This window comes from Setaria italica, chromosome V (assembly GCF_000263155.2).
Source record: "Setaria italica strain Yugu1 chromosome V, Setaria_italica_v2.0, whole genome shotgun sequence".
Lineage (NCBI taxonomy): Eukaryota > Viridiplantae > Streptophyta > Magnoliopsida > Poales > Poaceae > Setaria > Setaria italica.
In genome coordinates, this window is record NC_028454.1 from 46943997 (window position 1) to 46964347 (window position 20351).

The 20351-nt window shown below is 48.7% G+C and overlaps 5 protein-coding genes across 6 annotated transcripts; 3 read left to right on the forward strand and 2 right to left on the reverse strand.

The window, feature by feature from the left end:
* The first annotated feature begins 17 nt into the window (after window positions 1–17).
* On the forward strand, window positions 18–2446 carry LOC101778293 (uridylate kinase). 2 transcript variants are annotated; one of them, XM_022827085.1, is made up of 5 exons: window positions 18–334; window positions 921–1052; window positions 1150–1360; window positions 1833–2010; window positions 2093–2446. In XM_022827085.1, the coding sequence occupies exons 1-5, from the start codon at window positions 161–163 to the stop codon at window positions 2103–2105; spliced, it is 708 nt and encodes a 235-aa protein (XP_022682820.1). In that variant the 5' UTR covers window positions 18–160; the 3' UTR covers window positions 2106–2446. The 2 variants fall into 2 exon arrangements, with proteins under 2 accessions (XP_022682820.1, XP_022682821.1); XM_022827086.1 differs by having other exon boundaries at window positions 201–334; window positions 476–1052.
* Window positions 2447–2600: 154 nt separating this feature from the next.
* On the forward strand, window positions 2601–6907 carry LOC101783142 (probable Histone-lysine N-methyltransferase ATXR5). The gene is made up of 6 exons (XM_004971319.4): window positions 2601–4087; window positions 4264–4356; window positions 5281–5504; window positions 5586–5686; window positions 5963–6175; window positions 6268–6907. Exons 1-6 carry the CDS (start codon window positions 3736–3738, stop codon window positions 6425–6427), a joined length of 1143 nt encoding a protein of 380 aa, XP_004971376.1. The 5' UTR covers window positions 2601–3735; the 3' UTR covers window positions 6428–6907.
* A 358-nt stretch (window positions 6908–7265) lies between these two features.
* On the reverse strand, window positions 7266–9863 carry LOC101783802 (coiled-coil domain-containing protein R3HCC1L). Its single transcript, XM_004971321.3, has 6 exons — window positions 9504–9863; window positions 8878–8984; window positions 8514–8786; window positions 8260–8427; window positions 7835–7924; window positions 7266–7747 (listed from the first exon to the last, which is right to left on the reverse strand). Exons 1-6 carry the CDS (start codon window positions 9764–9766, stop codon window positions 7560–7562), a joined length of 1089 nt encoding a protein of 362 aa, XP_004971378.1. The 5' UTR covers window positions 9767–9863; the 3' UTR covers window positions 7266–7559.
* Window positions 9864–11914: 2051 nt separating this feature from the next.
* LOC111257367 (increased DNA methylation 1-like) lies at window positions 11915–16446 on the forward strand. Its single transcript, XM_022826758.1, has 9 exons — window positions 11915–12756; window positions 12877–13450; window positions 13821–13971; window positions 14119–14123; window positions 14242–14477; window positions 14653–14739; window positions 15523–15622; window positions 15749–15919; window positions 16077–16446. The coding sequence occupies exons 1-9, from the start codon at window positions 11915–11917 to the stop codon at window positions 16347–16349; spliced, it is 2439 nt and encodes an 812-aa protein (XP_022682493.1). The 3' UTR covers window positions 16350–16446.
* A 3020-nt stretch (window positions 16447–19466) lies between these two features.
* LOC101778692 lies at window positions 19467–20201 on the reverse strand. The gene has a single exon (XM_004972308.2). The coding sequence runs from the start codon at window positions 20187–20189 to the stop codon at window positions 19704–19706; it is 486 nt and encodes a 161-aa protein (XP_004972365.1). The 5' UTR covers window positions 20190–20201; the 3' UTR covers window positions 19467–19703.
* Window positions 20202–20351: the final 150 nt, after the last annotated feature.

Sequence of the window (20351 nt, forward strand, 5' to 3'; positions counted from 1 at the left end):
GATGCGCCGATGCCGCGACGGGGAATTGGGGGTGGCGGGGTGCGGCGCACAGGCGGACTGGCCGGGATGGGAGAGTTATTGGGCTGGGCCGGGGCCCCGTCGGGTCTAAAACCGGAGGGAGCGGCGGTTTGCTCGCTCTATTCGCGCTCCCACTCCAACCATGGCCGGCGGCTTCCTTCCTCCTGCGCCTTCCCCCCACACCGTCCCTGTATTCTCTTCTCCCCTCACCGGCTTCCTCTCCCAGACCGAGAGCCCTTCGCAGCGCCACTCCACTCTCCCTCTCCGCCTGCGCCGTCGGCGGCGGCGGCGGCCCCGACTCCTCCACCAACTTGAGGTACGCAATCTCACAGCCATCCAAAAATCCTCCATTGTCTTCCATTCCGATGCCGTCACTCGCTCAGTGTAATGCTTACGTTGCTGGTGCTCGCATTCGTGATGATTTTGTTGGGTCATTTGGACGGGGGCGGCCGGGCAGGGGTGAGATGTTCGACCAAGTGCTTCTTTAATTCTCATGGTGTTTGTTTTCCTCAAGCACGAGATTGTTAGATGCTAATTGCACAGATGAAGGGCTACAGATCAATTTGGATTGGGTCTCTCACCCCTACAGACTCGTGATTTGGTACAAGGCATCCGGCCAAAGACACAGGAGGCTAGCAGCATTTATACATAGCAAGAGCAGCTATCTCTATAACGATTCTTGTGTCATTTAAAGAGCCTGTACTATACATGGCAGAGGTCCTCACTCCTCAATTGCAGAATTTTTGTTATCGGCAGCTTGCTTATCAGTTGCATCATATCTGCTCTTCCTGCAGCCAATTTTGTAGCACGTCCTTTTGACATTGAAGAATTGAGTAATTTGTGGATTACCTTTTTAAATGCATCTCATGCCTCATTCATTTGTCAGAAATCAAACATCACAGATGCCGCCGTTCAGCTTTACACTCGACGAAGGTTCTTCTAGGCTGAAAAAACCATGTAAATGGCAAAGGGTGCTGCTTAAAGTAAGTGGGGAAGCTCTTGCTGGGGATCACAGAGAAAACATTGACCCAAAGGTGAGCGAGCCTTCTTCAGTGGAGCTGGAACATCTTTGAATGAGCATAATCAATGTGTGTGTTCTGTAATTTAATGTAACTATGTGGTTTGATGCAGATTACAATGGCAATTGCGAGAGAGGTTGCTTCTGTCACCAAGCTAGGTGTAGAGGTGCAAATTGTGTTCCGTATGTCAGAGGTTGCAGAACCATACATCCGCCGGAGAGCTCTCAGGCATTTAGAGAAAGGAAGGGTTGTTATATTTGCTGCTGGGACAGGGAACCCATTCTTTACAACTGATACCGCTGCTGCTCTTCGATGTGCAGAAAGTGAGTTTATCTTATATTCTTCACTAATGAACTATTTTGATTAAAAAAAATCTAGAGAAACATGCTTGCAGATATGTGGATTTATTTCACTTCTAAAAATAGGTTTTAAAGCATTAGTCGTCATTGCTGTAGTTAGTTGCCGGTAATTCGACCCACTAAGGCTCTCACAACAACATGCTTGCAGAGATGTGTATTTATTTCACTTAGTTTGTCTGATGGATGTGGATGCAACTGTTAGGTTAGACGAATAATATTGCCCCAATCTTTTGCTGGTTTCCTGCCAATGGGGACTCGTTGAAAATTTGTGTTGGCATGCATTTTCAATAACTCTGTTACATATTTAGACAATCAATCATGAATCTCAAGGTACAATGTGCCTGTGGAAACATGTTGTCATTGTGTGAGCTTGAACTTACCTTTCACTCTTGTTTAACCAAACTGACATTTTTCCTCCCTGCTGTTATGCTCACAGTCAATGCAGAGGTAGTGCTTAAAGTGACAAATGTTGATGGCGTGTACGATGCGGACCCCAAGCACAACCCAAATGCCAGCCTTCTTGAGACTGTGAGCTATCATGAAGTAACAACAAGAGATCTCTCAGTAATGGACATGACTGCCATTACACTATGCCAAGAAAACCAACATTCCTTGTATGGATGCTATCACTTTTGATACTTAGTGTTGCATTTAATTGCCTATTTTAATTTTTTAATCTTGCACTTCATTTTCCAGTTGTCGTCTTTAACTTGCAAAAGCCGGGAAACGTTGCAAAGGCTATTGTTGGTGAGAAGGTTGGTACCTTTATCGGCTGCACAAGAAATCAGGAACAAAATGGAAACGCATTAGGCGAAGAAAGAAGATTGGTTAATGAGGTGTGAGTTCAACAGTTGCACGTCTTGGGACTCTCCCTTTTCTTATTTATTAGTTGCCTAGGAAGTTTTACGGGGTTGGGTTGGGTTGGGTTGGGGGCTAGTGCTGGAATGAGGCTTGATTAATGATCAAAATTCTGATAGTTGTAACCTTGGAAGAAGACAGGTTCAAAATTTTCCAACCGAGTGCTCCTAGACACAAGGAGATTATTAATTATTACCTAATAAAACTAAATCTATAGTATAATATAAGGATTGCCTCTAGATGTTCCTAAAGAAAATTTCACAGCTCCCTGTGTTATATCGCAGATGACATTTTTAGTAAATTTCCCCAACAACACTTGTTAAAAGAATTGATGATTCTGTTGAGTCCTTTCTCCAACATGTTGAAGCATGAAAGATTATCTTACAATGAAATGCATCAAATTAAAAGCTGCTGGTGTCAACCAATCGCGCATTCATCTGGTTGTTTGCGGTTGATTTTGAGATTGTCTGATTAGTGTCATGGTGCTACTTCCTAGCATCTCCTGATATCTATCTCTGCTTTTTGGGAGCAATGTAACTAGACATGCGTTCTTTATAATCCTATTGGTTTTATTCACTACATGATTTTCTATGGTTGAGAAGAAGCGAGGGTTCTAGGCAATACAGTCTGGAATTTGAGGGGTGGCCTGTGCTCTCACTCGTTGTAAGCTGGGTCCGCCCCTGCCTCGGGATGAAGTAAAGACTGAGGGGGGGGAGGGGTTTGGAGCCAAAGAAAAAAATCCATATGAAGCAGTTTGGATTGAGAGTTGATCGAAGTTATGAAATAATGTTCTAGGCATTTTTTGGTCGTTTAAAAAAGTGTTCTAGTCATTTTCCGGTTGTAAAAAAAAAGTATTGTAGGCACATTTTTTAAGATTCACGCATCGTATGGAAGTGACTAATTTTGTTTGTTATAATCTCCATTCAAAATTACTTGATGCTTTGCACAGCCAAACTAATTTGTAGGCTCGAAAACGTTAATAGTGTTTACCGGAGGATAATATTCATAGGATATATCTGTTACTATTGTGCATTGCCCTGCTGTGCAAGTGCAACACTAAGCCAAACAAAATCCTTAAACAAGCAATAAGCGAAACAAGACGGAATTTTGGAAAATGTGCCATAGAAAAGACAAGAAATTTGTTGGAAACAAGAAGAAATTGAACAATTTTCAAAAAAAAAGAAATTCAACAAGAAGAAGACGTTATAAACAGGCGTGAAAAAGAAAAACGGTGTGCGCTCCGGCGGCGGCGGTGAGCCGCAGCAACGGTCTCCTCACCTGAGCAACAAGAAGACCTGCAGGTGGAGTGACTGGCCGTCGCTGACGACGCAGGCCTCTGACTGGAGACTCCCCGGACACAGCTCCCGAAGCGAGAGCCCTCGCCACGTCATCACTCTCCGACGCGTCAGAGGAAGGAGGACCGAGCCCGCGCCTCCCCCCACCTCCCGTTGCCCGCCCCCCACCCCCGTGCATCCGCCGCCATGGGCCGCCGCGCGCCCTCGTCGACGAGCTCGCCTGAGCTGCGGCGCAAGCGCACGGCGGCGCCGGCCCCGGAGCCCCCCACGCCGCGCCGCTTCCGCTCCATGGCCGACGTCATGCGCCGCTCGCGCCCCGTCGGCGCGCCGCCCCCCGTCGCCCGCGCGCGCGAGGAGGCCGCCTACGACGCCCTCCTCTGCGACACCTGCGGCTCCGGCGACCGCGACGACGAGCTGCTCATCTGCGACCGCTGCGACCGCGGCCGCCACACATTCTGCCTCCGACCCATCGCCGCCAAGGTCCCCATCGGCCCATGGTTCTGCCCCGACTGCGCCCCGCCCGCCAAGCCCGTCAAAGGTGAGTCTTGGGGCCCCACCTCGCGACCTCGATCTCCACATTTCGCCTCTTCTTCCCTCTTTCTTCAGATTTTTAAGGGGCTCTTTCTTCCCATTGATTATTGCATTCTTTCTTGTGCTATCTCATCTTCTCACTGTTTTTTCCTGCTTCCTTCTTCTGTTTTGGGGATCTCGTAGGGTTTCCGATGAAGCAGACCAAGATCGTCGATTTCTTCCGGATTCAGAAGGATGACCAGGATGGCGTGCCCGCGAAATGTAGGCTCTCCCAAGGTAATTCCTTCCACCTACGTGCACCATGGCACAGTGCCGTGTGATATGCGAGACATTTTGTTTTTATTGCTTGTGTCGATGATCCATGGAGTAGCGTCTTGGCTATTGATGAATTCGATGCGGTCCTAGTATAGTGTTTTTTATTTAAGCCTCCACGCTTGTTGATTATCTTGCATTGTACTGTAATTTCATTGTCCAAAATGTCATCAGCACAGGTTAGATGCACCTGCAAAGAGCTAGCGGCAGCGAAAAATTACTCTTAACATGCCATCCATGTCTCTTTGGCATTGTATGTTATACTATGCACTTGTGTGCATGGCTAGCTGATCGATGCAGCATTGTCCACAAATATCCCCTGTGAATCGGAAATTCTAGACAACAAACACTATGGCTATGTCAAAATGTGGCATACACTTACATTATGACTGGAAATAGGCGGGAAAGTATTACTGGAAATATATCATTTGTTTATCATTCAAGGCTGTATGGATTGACTGACTTCTGTTGCGGGTATATGTTTGATGTGTACCCTCTTATCTTGGCTGCATTCATTTAACCATAGATAGTTCCCGCCTTTGCCCTTCCATAATGCACTTGTCTTCTTTCTATAGTCACTGGTACAGTCTCCAATAAGCTGTTTTTTAATCTATGTGCAGTTCAACTTCATTTACCCAACCCTCAAATAAATGAGCCTCTAATGAACAAACATTTCCTTCATCTTGATGGTGCATTCTTTGCAGTAGTAATGGCAATGTGTGATTGGAAAAAATAAAGAATGTGCGACTCATTATGCAGATTCTTTTGGTGATTAGTTTTGTTGTATGTTAAGTGTATGTTCCATATACTTCATAGATGCATTTACTATGGTACCATAGATGCATTTACTATGGTACTAACTCGAGTAATTTACTTCATCTTTTTTAGATGTCAGAAGGCGAAGGAAGCGTTCTCTCGTTATGCACAAGAAAAGGAGGAGGATACTGCCATTTGTCCCAACTGAAGACAGAGCTAGAAGACTGAAACAAATGGCTTCTCTGGCCACTGCTTTGACATCTTCAAAAACGGAGTTCAGTAATGAGTTGACTTACATGCCCAATATGGCTCCTAGATCTTCCAATCAGGCAAGATTGGAGGACGGTGGTATGCAGGTTAGCAAATGTTTCACCTGAAATAATGTTATAGCCATATGGTGTTTTTTTGTTCTAATTTTGCACTCCTCATCTTTAAAGGTTCTTCCCAAAGAGGACAAAGAAACCATAGAGCTGTGCAGAACCATGCAACAAAGAGGCGAATGCCCTCCACTCCTTGTGGTCTTTGATTCGCATGAAGGGTACTTTCTTGAACTCATGGCACTCAGTTATTTAGTTTTGGAAAGTTTGCCCCCAAAGTTAGCGTTTGCGCTTTTGTGCCCCAAATTGGCTATTTGTGTGGATGAAACTGGTATTTGTGTGTGCGTCACTGCCCACCCACCCACACACACACAAATTTCAGTGGCGAACACACAAATTCTGTTGCGTGTGAGCAAAACAGCGGAATCTATGGAATACACACACATTTTTCTTTACATTTTCAGTACAAAGTAATACTGATGCGTAGCTATTTTCAGTTTCACTGTGCAGGCTGATGCCGATATTAAGGATATGACCTTCATCGCTGAATATGTTGGGGATGTTGATTATTTGGAGAACAGGGCAAACGATGATTGTGACTGTATTATGACACTCCTTTTGACAGCAGATCCTTCCCAGAGGCTGGTCATTTGCCCCGACAAACGTGGAAACATTTCTCGCTTTATTAGCGGCATCAATAACCACACACCGTGAGTAGTTGTTTTTCTGATTGTGCTGTGCTCTCAGCTCAAAGAAAGGTTGTGCACTGTATTCTAAGGTTGGAACTATTAAATTGTTGCAGGGATGGCAAGAAGAAGCAGAATGTCAAATGTGTGCGGTATGACATTGATGCGGAGAGCCATGTCTTGCTGGTGGCCTGCCGTGATATAGCTTGTGGTGAAAAGCTATATTACGATTACAATGGATATGAGCATGCGTATCCCACTCATCATTTCCTCTAACCACCCCTAAAATTTTGACCCACCCAGCAGTAAGGAGGCTGGGCAAAATAGTGCTTATTGGCAATATTTCCAGCATTGCCACCAAAAAATCCAATAACTTATTATACTGCTCATTGGTACAAATGACAGGTTTGATCCAATTTTCGGAAGAGATCCTAATGACGGAAATTGATAGGTGCTGGTGACTGGTAGAAGTAACTCCCTAATTCAGTTATGGAGCCAAGAGGAATCTTCATTGTTCCTGCTCTCAAGATGCATCTTCTCATTCTTTTTATTTTATTCAGGGGTTCTGATTTCCAATCCCTTTCGTGAGAGTAAATAGTTGTCTGTGTGTCTCCAATTGTGAGAATGCCTGTAGTGAAGCTAACTGTTGCTGATTAAAGGGTCATTTCGAGTGGATAGAATTGTTTTCCCTTCTAGTACCTCTGTCACCATGCTGACGATCGATCAATAACGGAAGAAAACACTTTTCACTTTTCATTACGGTGGTGGACTTGTGGTTTCACCACCTCAACCACCAGAGTCAAATATCTAGTTGGTGCAGCAAAACGCCACAACAAATGCTTGATTTTCTAGGAGAGTGTTATTGTTTTTTGTTTGTTTTTTCTCTCCTAATAAAAGTTCAGCAAGACTCTTGCCGTCTGTTAAAAAAAATGATTTTCTTAGGTATGCCCAATTTCCTCACTTTTTTTATAACGGAATTTCCGTATTACTTTACTCGAGAAGCTGACAAATCGGTTGTTAGGCGCTAGTAGGGCCACACAAGGCCTAAATGGGAAGACAACCCGAGCCCGATACAGTTTAATCCTTAGGGTCCCAAGGTGTCAGTTTGTAAAAGTATTGCTTGAAATACTGTGCTTTGCATTTCAATTCAGGAAAATCCCATCCAGGTCTACTAGTACTGCAAGACCAGTACCCATCACCATTCAAATTTCCAATACAACATCGCGCGATGCGAACTGGTTACATGTTCGTGGCTTCATGCCACTCTTGCTAGCATCAGATCTCGGATCTCTCACAATCAATCAACATAAAACCAGGCGTCTTAAACAAGAGTACAAGCATCTAAAACAGCCATGCAACAAACTCCAGGTTGTGGTGAACATGACCAGCAATCACAATATCCTCTTGATCAATCTGAACCCCAAGCCTCATCACGCATGGCTTGTCGAGCAGCAATCCTGTTCTTTCTCTCTTCCTCCTGCTTCTTCAGCTCATCTGACCCGAAGTTTGTAAACTGCTTCAGCCCCATACCATGAGCAATTAGCCTTTGTGCTGTTCTTGCAGATGTCTTTGGTCTTGGCTTGGGTGGTTCTAGGTCTGCACCAAGATACATTCTCAGTAAGGCCATACAACCAAGAGAGGCGAGCAAGTAGAACAGAAACGTCACAAGACAAAAGCTGTTACCTCTACCATCTATTTTTGTCAATAAATCATCATTCTCCTTCATTGACCGCACTTTGTATCTTGGAGGTATGCAAGATTGAGCCTCAGTAGCTACAAGTTAATTGGAAAGAATAAAGGGATCAGAACACATGCAACCAAAGCTACAAGAACAATGGCAGTGGATGGCTGGACAGCTCATATCATCCGCATCAGGTTCTAGCCTTAACAGAATAGAACAACAGTGAACCAGCAAAAAATTGAACAATCAACCCATGAAACATAGCAAAATGTGCATCCTGTTGCCTACTTTGGACTTGACCAAAATATAACATACATTCCGAGCATTCCATTCACACAAGGGAATTGTGTTTTATCTCTCATCAGATTGTGCCATAAGAACAACCACGCAGAAATAGTGTTAGAAAGAGCTGTAAGAATCAAAGTACCAGCTGATGGAGTCCGGAAAACAGCAAGTGCAGAAGTATCATTAACCCAGCGAATGGCAACTCCATGATCCCCAAACTTCTCAAAAATCCTTTCCAGATCTATTGTGCGCGTGCTTGGTGAAAAGTCATATAGGACAAGGACATGCCTTGTTCCAAGCTGTGCAGCAGCTACAAAAACCAAGCCAAAGAATAAGCCCTTCATCTCTCAGCATAAGCAAGCTAACTGTAGAGACAGAAATGAATACCCTGAATACCTGTCACAGCACTGTTCTCCTGCTCATTTACATGGTCTTTTGATCCACTCTGAGGACTAGACTCTTTGTCATCCAAATCCCGTTCTGAACCACACTGGTCACTGTACAGAACACTCTTATCATAGAGAAATGAACCCCTCCCTCTCCTTTTTGGTCCTGAAGACGTGCTGCTACTTTTCTCTGAAGAGCTACAAGAAGGCACCCTAGCTTCTTGCTCCAGGGAGTGCACTAGTGTGCCATCAAGTGCGCCGCTATCTGCAATAGCCTCCCAATCTGCAAGCATCAAAGAAGGAATGTAAGATCTCAGTTTTCTGTGTGCTATGTTCACAAGATAAATAGGTTGGGCATGCCATATAAACAATACCATCCTCTTCGGCTTCATTGTTCTGTTCAGTATTAGCAGAGACTTCAGAGTCCTTTGAACCCATGGCACCCTCTTGTGATGAACATTTCTCTGTTGGCTCCTGATCCCTTCAGAAACATTGTTTTGACAGAAAACAAACAGAAGTAAGAAGATAGGAAAGGGGCGCCCAAATAGGAGGTTACAGATCAAGCCACCTAAACCGAGAAAGTCAAACTAGTACATAGCCACTTAACTTCCTGATACTGCTATTTCAGACACATCACACATCGTATTTTGCCACTGAATCTTGAGTTTTACAAAGAATCTACTAGCAGCCAAGACCCAACGTAATCACGCAGAGAAATGGAGTGGCAATATAGTCAAGTAATCCAGATGCTAAAAGTAGCAGCCAATAGACTAGTGGAATTTTTCAGATGACAAAAGTAGGAGTAATCCACCAGAACACAAGTGACCAATCCCTCCTGATCCTACATCACATTATTAGGATCCTATGTATAAACCCAGTGGCCAAACCGAGGAATAAGCAGCAAAAATGAGTTGGCCGAAGCAAGGCCCAACCAAGAAGTGCGAGAGCATGCGTGTAGATTCTGGTGTTAAAGGCAACGAGGACGAGAAGAGGAACAAACCCTAGGGCCCCAGGGGCTGCGGCGCGGGATCGGAGGGCGATGGCGCGGGCGCGGAGCTCGTCGGCGCGGAGGGTGTCGCCGCGGGAGGCGTGCAGGCCCGCGAGGTCGCCGAGCGCCGTGGCGAGGCGGAGGTCGGCGGCCGAGGGAGCGGCGGCGGAGGTGGAGAGGTTGGAGACGACGGACTCGAGGAGGGCGACGGCGCCGTCGACGTCGCCGGCGTCGACCAGGTCGTCCACCTCCTCCGTCCAACGGGGCCCGTCCATCGGCGAGCTTGGAGAAGAGGGAGCACAGCGGCGCTCGCCCCCCACTTGCTTGTTTTGTTCCCTCGCCGGTTTTGGAGTTCGGACCGAGGGAGGGTAACGTGTGGCAAATGCATTTTTTCATGATGACTGGCGTATGTACGGGTGCAACAGTATACTATTCAGTTTTACGATTCATTTCTTGCTTATCCATCGATCCTTCGAAATTATACTAGAAATTGAATTGGGAATGAGATTTTGAGGTTAAGTTTTGACGGTTTTGTGATTGAAGTTACCAACAGCATACTAGCATTTGTGTCTCAAGAAGTTTGGGAGCGGCTCACCAGCCGACGGTGGAGATGGAAGAGGCGACGGCGGAGCGAAGATGGGGACGAGGCTATCAGAGCCGAGCAGTAGGAGATCCTTAGTGGTTGGTGGAGGCGGCGGAGGCGTATGGTCCAAATAGGTTAGCAACAGCCGGTGGCGGAAAGGAGGCGGTGGATCCGCCAGAGTCGGGAGGAGGCGGTGGCGGCGAGGGCATCGCGACGCGCGAAGAAGATAGGGAGAAGAAATGAGAGAAAGGGAGAATATGTACCGTCGGATCTGGATCTAAAGGTTATAAATGGTGATTGAATCTGTATTGTGCCCTCTCCCCTTCGCCCTCCGTACTAGGTCACGCCGCCGCATCTCTCCACCTCTCCCATTCCTCTTTGGTGCGAGCCGCTCGCCGCTCCCCTGGGGCACGCCGCTCCTCCGCCTCCTCCCTCCGCTTGTGCAGATCATGTCACTCCATCCCTCTGCTGACGATCTGGGCGCCGCTCCATCGCAACCCTGTTTCACCTTCCTTCACCATTGCCCTCCTCCTCCTCTACCTCCATATTAAGTCTCACCCCCATCTCTCCACCTTTCTCGCACCTCCCCCCTTCTCTTCGGTACGAGCTCATCGCTTCCCTAAGCCACCCTGTGCCCTCCGCCGGTGAGTTGGACGCTACTCCATTGCGATCCTTCTTCGCCTTCCTCCACCACGGCCTTCCTCTCCCCTCCATATTAGGTCACACCCCCACATCTCTCCGCTTCTCCTCCTTCAGTGCAAGCCCCTCGCCGCTCCGTCGCGGCCCTTCTTCACCTTCCTCCACCGCGACCCTCCTCCTCCTCCTTCTGCTAGTGCAGATCCCGTCGGCCCCGAGCCTCCCGGCGTGAAAAAGGGAGATGGTGGCCTATAGACCTCTTGCGCGAAGTGGAAGAGCAGTGGAGAGCAGAAGATGAATATGAACCGATTCTCATTTTAATGGTATGCGCATCTAAACCCGAATCAGTATCTAGCAATTTCATCCGCATCCAAACGAGCGTTATGGTATTGTAACCTATTTCCAAATTAGCCTGATTTGATCACCATTGCAAGACTTTAGGTGCCATGGCAGCGTTAAGTGTGGTTCTCTAGCATGTGCAAGTGTACGAACCATTTCTGCATTCAATGTCGCCGGGAAGGACCGTGCACGTCATACTTTTTTTTTTCGAGTGGCTGTGCACGTCACACTTAATACCATCATTAGTCTTCTTCCTGATTGAGCTTTTGTCCAGCCAGAGCTGCAAAATGACAGTAAATGGTATCCCCATAAATGGTTAATTTCACGAGTCAATGCTGACGAGAGACAGGATATTTCACTCGTATACTGTAGTGTTACTACGTACGTAGTTACTTATCGACTAGCTGCCAAGTTAATTTTCTTCTATATATTTGATGCGCTTTCTTAGGGTCAATTTGGTAGAACTCTAGCTTCAGCTTCTCCTACGGTTCCAGCTGAAGTCCTACCAAATAATTTGGTCAAAAACAGCTGGAGCCATTTTATATGGAGAACCTAAAGAAAAAAAATGACTCCTCTCGCTCCTTCTCATTTTAGGAGCAGTTGGAGTCCTACCAGACTTCTTGTCCAGCTGCAAAATGACTGCAGAAGCTATTAATTCAGTTTTCTCATCCTTGTCTGCATGCCATCATGTTCATAATGGATTGCTGTGTTGGTGCGATGCTGGATTACGATTTACAGCCATTATTCGTCTCAGGCGTTTTAGTCTCTTCCTGTTTTAGATTCTTATCTGAGTAAGCAGCTGTTCATTTCGATGTAATCCTGCGTCCTGACAAATTGTTTGTCGTCCAGCGGGGAACTTGGCAGCATGCCGTCGTCGTCGTCGTCGGTGCCGGTGAGGCCGGAGAACGCCGCCGCTGCGACGCCTGCGACCGCGAGCAACACATTCCACGTGCTTAACTCTGGCAGCGGCGCCGGGGGACACGCGAGCACCGGCGGCGTGTGTGCGCGGCCTTCCCAAGCCGCCGCGCTGCGTTCGCCACCGGTGCGCGCCGCCATCGCTGGCTACGGCGGCTATCCAGCCACCGGCGCCGTCGCCTTCCCGGCGCGCACTCCCAGTGGAGCACTAGGCCCGCAGATGCTGCAACAGCTTATGATCTTGGCTGGCTGGGGTACTACCCGCCCGCCATGGCTCCAGAACTACGCGTACATGTCCCCGCGGGGCGGCCAGTCGCTGCTCCCCTCTCCCTCTCCATCCGCGAGACCCATCCGGCCGCCGTCGTTCGCGCCGGGAGCCAGTGGCAGCAGCGTTGGCGCCCGTGGCGCCGTCGCCGTCCAGAGCAGTTCCGCCGCCGGTGGTAGCAGCCGCAAACCGCCAAACTTGGCGCCACTGCAGATTACCGCCGCCGCTGCCACCGGCACCGGACCAGCTAGAAAGAAGAAGGCGCCGCCCGCGGGCGGCAACGCAGATGGTGCGGTGCAACCCCTGCCCCCAGTGCTCGCCATGCCGACGACTGCCGGTGCCCAAGGGAAGGTTGCCGCCGCGGCAAATGGTCGCGTCCGGAAGCGCGCGTCCAAGGACAAGAACATCAATCAGCCGGCGTCGTCCAAGAAACCGAGGCAGAGGGCCGCCGGCAAGCAGAGGGCGGCTGGCAATGACGCGGTCGCGGTCGCGCCTGGCGCCGGCGACAACCAGCCGAACACGGAGGCGCAAAGCAACGATCTTCAGATCGTTCCTGTTTCGCCGACGCCGCCAAGCAACAGCAGGAAGAGGAAGCAGAGCGCGGCGGCGGCCTCGGCGAGCGGCGGCAGATGCAACGTGGTCGCCAGGAGGGGCTGCGCGGTGGCGGCGCCGCCGGTGAAGAAGCACACCGTGCTGACCTGGCTGATCGACGCCGGCTTCCTGTCCGACAGAGAGAAGGTGTTCTACGTCCCAGGGGACGGCGGCGCCGAGAAGGTGGTCTCGGGCGCGGTGACCCGGACGGGCGTGCACTGCAGCTGCTGCGACGCCGCCGTGCCGCTGCCGGTGTTCGCGGCCCACGCCGGGCGTGATCCCGGGCAGCGGCCGTGGGAGAAGCTCCTGCTCATCTCCGGCAACTCCCTGCTGCGGTGCATGCAGGAGGCGTGGGAGAAGGAGAGGGTCAAGACCTTCCAGTGGCAGGAGAAGCTGAGAGCCGCGATGGAGCAGGAGAAGGAGAAGAGCTCGCAGCAGGCCAAGAGGAGGCTGCTGACGAAGCAGAAGAAGGGGGTCCTGGAGAGGATCGTGTCTCCGTGGATGAAGGTGAGGTCAGGGGAGAAGAAGGACTCGAGCGATGACGCCTGCGGCGTCTGCGCTGACGGCGGGGAGCTCCTGTGCTGCGACAGCTGCCCCTCCACGTTCCATCCAGAGTGCCTCGCCATCAAGGTAATATGATTCTGCTTTTGGGTTTTTGGCCGGGGCTTTCTGGAAGCTGCTTTTTGTTACCTTTTGCTATTGCTTTTTTAGTAAATTTTTATCGTCTCAGTACACCAAAAATTAAGAAAAGCTCGTCTCAGCTAGCTTTTCAGCTTTCAATTCATTTCCTCAGAAGCTAGCTTTCCAAGCTGGACTGTTTGTTTCAGCTTTCCAGTTTCTGGCTGCCAGAAGCCGGAAAATTGACCCGAGAAGCTGAAACAAACATGGCCTAAGAGCAATTGATCTACTGCTTTCTTTGTTTTTCTGAATAACAATAATGTTGGCTGCATCTTTCTTTTCAGAAAACAATTTAGCTAATGCTGCTGCTGTTCGATTTCAGGTTCCGGAGGGCTCGTGGGCGTGCCACTACTGCCGATGCATGCTCTGCATGGCCAACGATGATCAGGGCCTGTCCACATGCCAACGATGCAGTGGCAAGTGTAAGCATCTCTCCTTCGCTGCCTCTGAAATTTCTGACTTTTCGCTGAAGAGTAACTGATGGCAACTCCTCCGCAGATCATCAGCACTGCCGTCCGTTGCTGAACAATGGGCACCACAACGGGGCGTACTGCAGCGAAACCTGCAAGAAGGTGAGCCATTGCTGTTATAACAGCTACCGCATTTCCGTCTGTCTATAGTACCTGTTATAGCTTCCAATGGGAATAGTAAGAATATTCAGACTTTGTCCCTCTGAAATTCTAGCAAGTTTTATTCTTGTGGAGCCGAATGTTGAGCAATCTGTTTTACATTTTCTTTTTCAGCTGTCCGCCCAGCTGTCAGATATGATAGGAGTAACGAACCCGACTGAAGATGGCTTCTCATGGGCCCTCTTGAAGATTCAGAAAGATGAACCGGTCAGTTCCCAGGACATGCCTGTTGTCCTTGAGTGCAATCTGAAGCTTGCAGTGGCGCTTGGCGTGCTGAATGAGTGCTTTAACCCCGTGAGAGATCGAAGAACTAAGATTGATATGCTCCATCAGGCTGTTTATAGCCTAGGGTAAGTTGACTCAGAGTGAGGCTCAACAATTTTGAGTACTACAGCTACAATAGGACCCAATCTGTGCTAACCTTGATGCATCATATCCAGAACTACTTAGTTTAACTTAATACACTCCTACATATTGAATTGAAACTGGATTTTCTGTGTCACTGAGAATTTTGTCCTTCAACAGGTCAGAGTTTAAACGTCTAAGCTATGAAGGATTCTACACCATGATTCTAGAGAAGGATGGAGAAATCATTTCAGCAGCCTTGCTGAGGTCTGGATTCAGACTCTCCCTCTTTTTTTTTATCCCCTTGGTAAATTCTAATAGGTTTGTTAAACTGCATGATTGGCTCCATTTTGTTGCATCCTTAAATTGTTTGTTACCCATCTATTGACCCAGTTGCCCTTAAAAAATCTGTTCATCCAGTTTTCTATTATCGATACATGGCACTGCACCATGAAGTAAAGGTTTGAGATGGGCCTCAGTTGGGCCACTTTTCTGTTCACCTTTGAGCCTAGTTAGCCTTCTTGCTATGGTTTCCCTTTTTTGAGCGTTTTTTTTGGATACTATGGTTGGTGGTGTACTGAAAAGGGCTAGGAACCTTTGCTGCCTCATGAACTCGAAAAGAGACAGTAGTCTGATTCATCCTAAGCTTCAGGGCATCACTTGTGCAAGGGCTGAATTAGGGATGATAAATGCCTATGCGACAGGTATCAATTGCCAAGCATATGTGCAATGACAACGATATCCTGAAGTCTTTTAACTTACGAGAGAGAGAGATTTACAAAACTCTCACATGAAAAGAGTAAACTCTAATGTTTGCTGAATCAATGAGAGCTAGCCATTTATGCAACAAAACCCATATAACTGAATGATTAGAGAACAGTGCTCTGATGCTTAATTGGTCGTGATATCTTTTCTTCGTCAGCAGCAGCAATCTAGCTGCTAAAAGGAAAATGCTGGTGCCACCTGGTTTGTTCTTGCATTTTGCAGGCAATTTTCTTTCTGCTGGAAAGATACATACATGATTAGTATGGCTGCCTTGTGTCTTTTCAGGTTCCATGGCAGAAAACTGGCGGAGATGCCTTTTGCAGCCACGCTGCCGACTTACCGGAAACAGGGAATGATGCGTCGCCTTGTCAATGCCGTCGAGCAGGTGCACAACACCATCACTAGTCATGTGCCAGCCTTGTGGTTAAAACTTGGCAGAAACACATGAGAAACTCTGTTTGTTTCACTGATCAATCAAATTGTCCAGCTGAAGTTTTGGTTTGGTCATCAGGTGTTGGCGTCAGTGCAAGTGGAGAGGCTGGTGATACCAGCTATCGCTACTTTAGTGGACACATGGAAGAGATCCTTCTCCTTCAGGCCTATAGAGCCACAGTTCAGGGAGGAAATCAAGAGGCTGAACCTGGTGGTGATCACCGGCACCACCCTGCTCTGCAAACCCATAGCCCTGCAGCAGCAACCATCACCCCCAAAAGGTACTGGAACCTCACAGCAATTCATCAGTTTCTGACTCTGTGCGTGCTGCTAACACATACGTTGTGCTGAACCTGAACCCAGCAGCAGGAAGTTCAGAGCCATGGTGGCGCAAGTACACGGAGCAGGCGGCGCCACTGACCGACGACGAGCTGGCGTTCCTGGAGATGAAGTCGTTCTGCAGCTTCACCGACCTGCTCACCGGCAACGTGTCCCTGCACAAGCTGGTCGCTGGCCACTCGTCGTCGGTTCCCTCCGCGTCTCCTGGGAGCAGCAGCGCTGCCGCCCCACCGCCGCCACCGGCCGGCGGCTGGCGTTCTTGCGGCGAGGCGAGTGCGATGGCGCTCCAGCCCACCTTCGCGCACGGCAGCGCCAGTAATCTTCTCCATGGCATGAAGTGATGCAGATGCCTAGCTGTGCCGGAGCTCAAAAGATCGTGCACACAATCTGGTGTACTTGTTTGCACCTGGCGATTCCGTAGGCTGTGGGGAGATTGCATCCCTGTGAATCTGTGATTGGTTGGAGTTGATGATTCCATCGAACGATTCGACATGTTGCGCACTGTACTAGAGTGGATTGGACCCTGAAATTGTGGCGCAGGAAGCAGGTGGCCGCCCTCCCTGGTCAGCCACCGGTTGCTGGCGGAGAGGAGGGCCGCGGCCATGGTGATCTAGGGTCGCAGAGACGGTGTCTCGGCCACGGATCGCGCAGTGCCGGAGGCGGCGGGGCGCTCGGGGCTCACTCCCGCCGCCGGCGCTGGATTCGTTCGGCTGACAGATGGGCAGCGCGCGCTTCCCGGCCCGGCCGTCTATATTTACACAAAACCCCCTAATTTGGATCACGATTATCGATCGCGATCCAATATTTTACATAAAACCCCCTAATTTGGATCGCGACTATTAATCGCGATCCGATTATTTTCAAAAAGAACCCTAAAAAATTACAAATAAGGCCTCCGTCTTCTGATGGCAACTTATCCGGCTTCTCCTCCCCTCCCCCGACCATCCGCCGCCGCCGATGGCCGCCACACGTCCCGCCCAGTTTGAGCGCAATGTCCGGTCCAATATCAAACCCTACTTTACTTTTCCGATCCAGAGGATTCGCCGGGCAATGTCCGGACGCGCGCAATGATTCGCCGGCTCCGATGTACGCGGCGTCGCCGATCCGCCGGCCTCCTTCGGTCGAGGTGGGGTCCCTCCGGTTGCATCGTGCTTCCGGTGAGGTACGGCGGCCGGTTATGGTGCGGGTTCTTGCTCACTACTATGTGTAAGACTTAGTTATTCATGAGTTTTTCAAAAAAGATTTGTGTTCGTGCGTCAACATGTTTGTTTCGTTTCCTTGTACTACCACACAAATTTGCCTCTGACGTGTTGCTTCAGTATTATAGTATGTTGTTCGAGTTAATAATGGATAGGCGTAGCATTGTTGTTCATGTGATTTTTTAGATAACTGAATAAGAAAAAATATTCCAGCATATGAGGAGTTGGATTTACACATCCAGCATATATTTTGTTTGCTTTTTAGCTGATTGCAAATGTAATGCAGGCCACAGGAGATATGGCAAAATCAACTCCTTGGCACCTGTATCCTGTCTTTAACTATTTATTAGGCTGATGAAAATAATTATAAATGTAGAACACAGAGCTCTAGTGAAAAGACAAGGGACACAAGAATTTACTTGATTCCAGATTTGAATTAGGAACTTCTTCAGTCTTCTGTCATTTTATTTGTATTGTTTTTTAGTATTCACTCCTCAGGAAGTAATCAACAACTGATTCAATTACGGGTGGATTTGAACCACCTACAGTGATCAATTATGGATGGATTTATTGCATAAATGCTTGATCAATCTCTGAAGGGAGCTGTTCAACTTCTTTTACAGGTTCAGATTACCACTCCGTTGTGCTGTAGTGTGCTACTCACATGACTAACTTCTTTTACAGTTTCTCTTTTTCACTAGCAAAGGCCAATTCGCATTACCAGGCACTGCTATGGAATGCTGATGACCAGCAGACACAATAGGATGGAACTACTGCGTCTCTTCAAGCAGCGGCTCGGAACTAACGTTTACAAGAAGACCAGGCACTTACTGACCATGTCATGGTGATCCAAGCTGATCAGCAGGTGATGTGATTCGAAGTGCTACGAGCCCTACGAGGAATATGAATGGAGATCCGAGTCCAGGACTCCTAGTTCTTTAATTAATTTGTCTGTCTGTTCTGTCGCAAGTCTCGGCTCAAGTGCTTACCGGTGGGAAAAAATTCTCGGCTTAGGTGGAGCTATAGTGGTAGTTTCTGGCTGGTAGCCCTGGGTGCTGCGATGAACTCTTCTTTGTTCCAGTTTAGGTTCTGCTCTAAAGGTAGTGACAAACCGGGTGATAACACAAAACAATGTGATTTCATTACTTTGATGATGGAATCAAGGGATCTCCCTTTCTGAAAAGTATCTGCACTGCCAGCTGATAATTTGAAGCCGTCTAGATAGCTTACAAAGAAACACAAGTATAAAAGAGCAACAATCGCCTGAAAGGGTGGAGTCCAATGTTCTTGCTTAGTCATCTGGAGCATTTAGAATGAATTGTGCAACAAAGTTGAGATACTTGAATGATTGGAGAGCAGGTGATGCTTAACTGGTGGTGACTGCGTACGCTACTGGTACTTTTCTTCTGGAAAGATACATACATGATATTTATGCTACGCAGGCACGCCTTGTATCTCTACAGATTGGCCTTGAGACGACCCTAAGGTAGGTACTGAAACTGCAGAGCAGTTGATTAAGTGCAAGGTAGTTAATTTGCAATTTCAGTTAATATAAGGTAATTGCTATCACTATCACTATCAGTATCAGTGCAATACCAATGATATAAGCTCAAGTCGTCTAGCTTAGTCCTCTATACACATTTAGTTTAGTTTACAAAGGAGCGACAACCAGATGAATAGTTTGCTTAGTCCCCTATATAGATGAAGTAGTATTATATTGATGTAAATCAAGTTGAGATGCTCGAATGATTAGAAAAGATGAAGCTTTGATGCTTAATTAATTTGATTTTTAGGTATGGAAAGATACAAATATTATACACATGATTAGTTGTCATGCATGCCTTGTTCCGTTCCATGGCACACCAAACTGGCAGTAAAAAGAATGCCTGCCGCCAGTTTTGCCAGGAACAAGGAATGATGCGGCTGCTTCTGTGGTTGGTGTTGCAACCTGACTCGGTCGTGGATTTGGTCCATGGCCTGAGGCTGAGGGAGGGGCTTCCTGTTACAATTATGGTTCAGGAGACACAGCTCCATCCCAAGTGGAGAAGATTACCTGACCTGACCGGCTGATCCCCTGGATGTGGATGCCGGTCAAGAAAGACGTACTGGGTCTAAAGTAGTAAAGACTCGCTAGACGGCATGTCATGCATCCCATTCCCAGATGAGAATGAGATGAGGACTTGGCTTTTACAATGAAAGTTGACAGACGGCATGGGAAAAGCAAAGCCCATCGAGTTACAGAGCAGCAGCAGCTGCAGGTGCAAATGAAATTTCGCAGCCTAAGTTAATGAAAATTAGATTAGGTACCGTGCCGTGTGGTGAAAAAAAAAAGAAGCTATCTCGATCTCCAAATGGAGCAATTTTCACGCTACAACAGTAATCTAAGGAACAACCAACCCACTGCTAGACTGCTAGTGCTTGATTGGAATAATCCCACAAGATGGATCGGGCGCTGGCATCAGCAGGCCGATGCGTCCGAGTGGCAGCTCACATCGATCACCAGCCGGGCCGGGCCGGCGACGCCACCGGCGTGTAGAACGGCGTGTCGGGCGGCTCTGCCTGCTCCTGCTCCTCTTGCTGTTCCTCGCTGTCGCCATCCTCGCCGTCCTCCTCGTCGATGGTGTAGAGCGCCCGCGAGGCGGGTCCGAACCACCGCTCCGTCCACGACGCCACGCCCTCCGCTGCCGCGGCTGCCGGAGAAGAGTCCGCCTGGGAATCCGACGCGGCTGCCGGCTCGATGCGCGCGCGCTGGCGTCGCCATGGGCAGAGCATTATCATTAGCAGGACGACGAGGTGGCTGCTCCGGCTGGTCTTCGCGGGGACGGCGGTGGGCACTTGTTGGGAGAGCGGCAGCTCCGGCGCAGGCGGCCGCCGCTTCCTGCTCTCTCGGCGGTTGTGGACGCAGAAGAGGATGAGCGCGGCGGCTAAGGCGGAGGCCGCGGCGGCGAGGAGGACGAGCTCGGCCACCTCCAGGCGTCTCATGGCCGCATGGTTTTTTTTTTTTTTTGGGGGGGGGGGGGGGGGGGGGGGGGGGGGGTCGCTTGACAAACACTTCACATCCCCAAATATTTAGAAAAGACAAACTAGGAATCTTTCCAGTCCATATCTCATATGGTGTCTTAACTACAGATTTAGATGGTACCC

Bases quoted from the DNA above. Each gene is read 5' to 3' on its own strand.
- LOC101778293 (XM_022827085.1), top strand. From the start codon at position 161: ATGGCCGGCGGCTTCCTTCCTCCTGCGCCTTCCCCCCACACCGTCCCT. The intron at 1,053-1,149 runs GTGAGCGAGCCT...GGTTTGATGCAG, and splicing joins GAGAAAACATTGACCCAAAG to ATTACAATGGCAATTGCGAG. The intron at 1,361-1,832 runs GTGAGTTTATCT...TTATGCTCACAG, and splicing joins TGCTCTTCGATGTGCAGAAA to TCAATGCAGAGGTAGTGCTT.
- LOC101783802 (XM_004971321.3), bottom strand. From the start codon at position 9,766: ATGGACGGGCCCCGTTGGACGGAGGAGGTGGACGACCTGGTCGACGCC. The intron at 8,985-9,503 runs GTTTGTTCCTCT...ATGTTTCTGAAG, and splicing joins GCAGCCCCTGGGGCCCTAGG to GGATCAGGAGCCAACAGAGA. The intron at 8,428-8,513 runs GTATTCAGGGTA...TGGTTTTTGTAG, and splicing joins GGAGAACAGTGCTGTGACAG to CTGCTGCACAGCTTGGAACA.
- LOC101778692 (XM_004972308.2), bottom strand. From the start codon at position 20,189: ATGAGACGCCTGGAGGTGGCCGAGCTCGTCCTCCTCGCCGCCGCGGCC.
- LOC101783142 (XM_004971319.4), top strand. From the start codon at position 3,736: ATGGGCCGCCGCGCGCCCTCGTCGACGAGCTCGCCTGAGCTGCGGCGC. The intron at 5,505-5,585 runs GTTAGCAAATGT...TCATCTTTAAAG, and splicing joins TGGAGGACGGTGGTATGCAG to GTTCTTCCCAAAGAGGACAA. The intron at 5,687-5,962 runs GTACTTTCTTGA...AGCTATTTTCAG, and splicing joins GTCTTTGATTCGCATGAAGG to TTTCACTGTGCAGGCTGATG.
- LOC111257367 (XM_022826758.1), top strand. From the start codon at position 11,915: ATGCCGTCGTCGTCGTCGTCGGTGCCGGTGAGGCCGGAGAACGCCGCC. The intron at 14,478-14,652 runs GTAAGTTGACTC...GTCCTTCAACAG, and splicing joins CAGGCTGTTTATAGCCTAGG to GTCAGAGTTTAAACGTCTAA. The intron at 14,740-15,522 runs GTCTGGATTCAG...GTGTCTTTTCAG, and splicing joins ATTTCAGCAGCCTTGCTGAG to GTTCCATGGCAGAAAACTGG.